This window comes from Phaethon lepturus, unplaced genomic scaffold (genome assembly GCF_000687285.1).
Source record: "Phaethon lepturus isolate BGI_N335 unplaced genomic scaffold, ASM68728v1 scaffold38406, whole genome shotgun sequence".
Lineage (NCBI taxonomy): Eukaryota > Metazoa > Chordata > Aves > Phaethontiformes > Phaethontidae > Phaethon > Phaethon lepturus.
In genome coordinates this window covers 24,838-25,164 of record NW_010546272.1, presented here as the reverse complement: position 1 = coordinate 25,164, position 327 = coordinate 24,838, and the positions used below count along the sequence as shown (strand labels likewise).

The following is a 327-nucleotide window of genomic DNA, read 5'->3' as shown; positions in this document are numbered from 1 at the left end:
CTGGTGCGGGAGCGCATGGACCGCGAGGCGCTCTGCGAGCTGCGCCCCGCCTGCTTCCTCAGCCTGGAGTTGGTCATCGAGCAGCCCATCGAGGTGCACAACGTGGAGGTGGAGGTGCTGGACATCAACGACAACGCGCCGCGCTTCCCCCGCCAGGATTACCGGCTGGAGATCAGTGAGTCTGCTGTTCCCGGGGCCCGCTTCCACATCGAGAGTGCCCAGGACCCTGATGTGGGCACCAACTCTGTGCAGAGCTACCAGCTCAGCCCCAGCCGCCACTTTGCCCTGGACCTTAAAGGCTTTCAGAGTGGCAGCAAGCGGCTGGAG

General features: G+C 64.8%; 1 protein-coding gene across 1 annotated transcript in view; it reads left to right on the top strand.

The window, feature by feature from the left end:
• Positions 1-6: 6 nt before the first annotated feature.
• LOC104622450 (protocadherin alpha-C2-like) overlaps positions 7-327 on the top strand; it is a gene marked incomplete at its 3' end in the record, with an annotated part of 13,116 nt that continues 12,795 nt past the window's right edge. Inside the window, 1 exon segment of the mRNA XM_010289239.1 lies at positions 7-327. This exon segment is cut by the window's right edge and continues 18 nt beyond it. Within this exon segment, the coding sequence (XP_010287541.1) occupies positions 16-327 (312 nt within the window).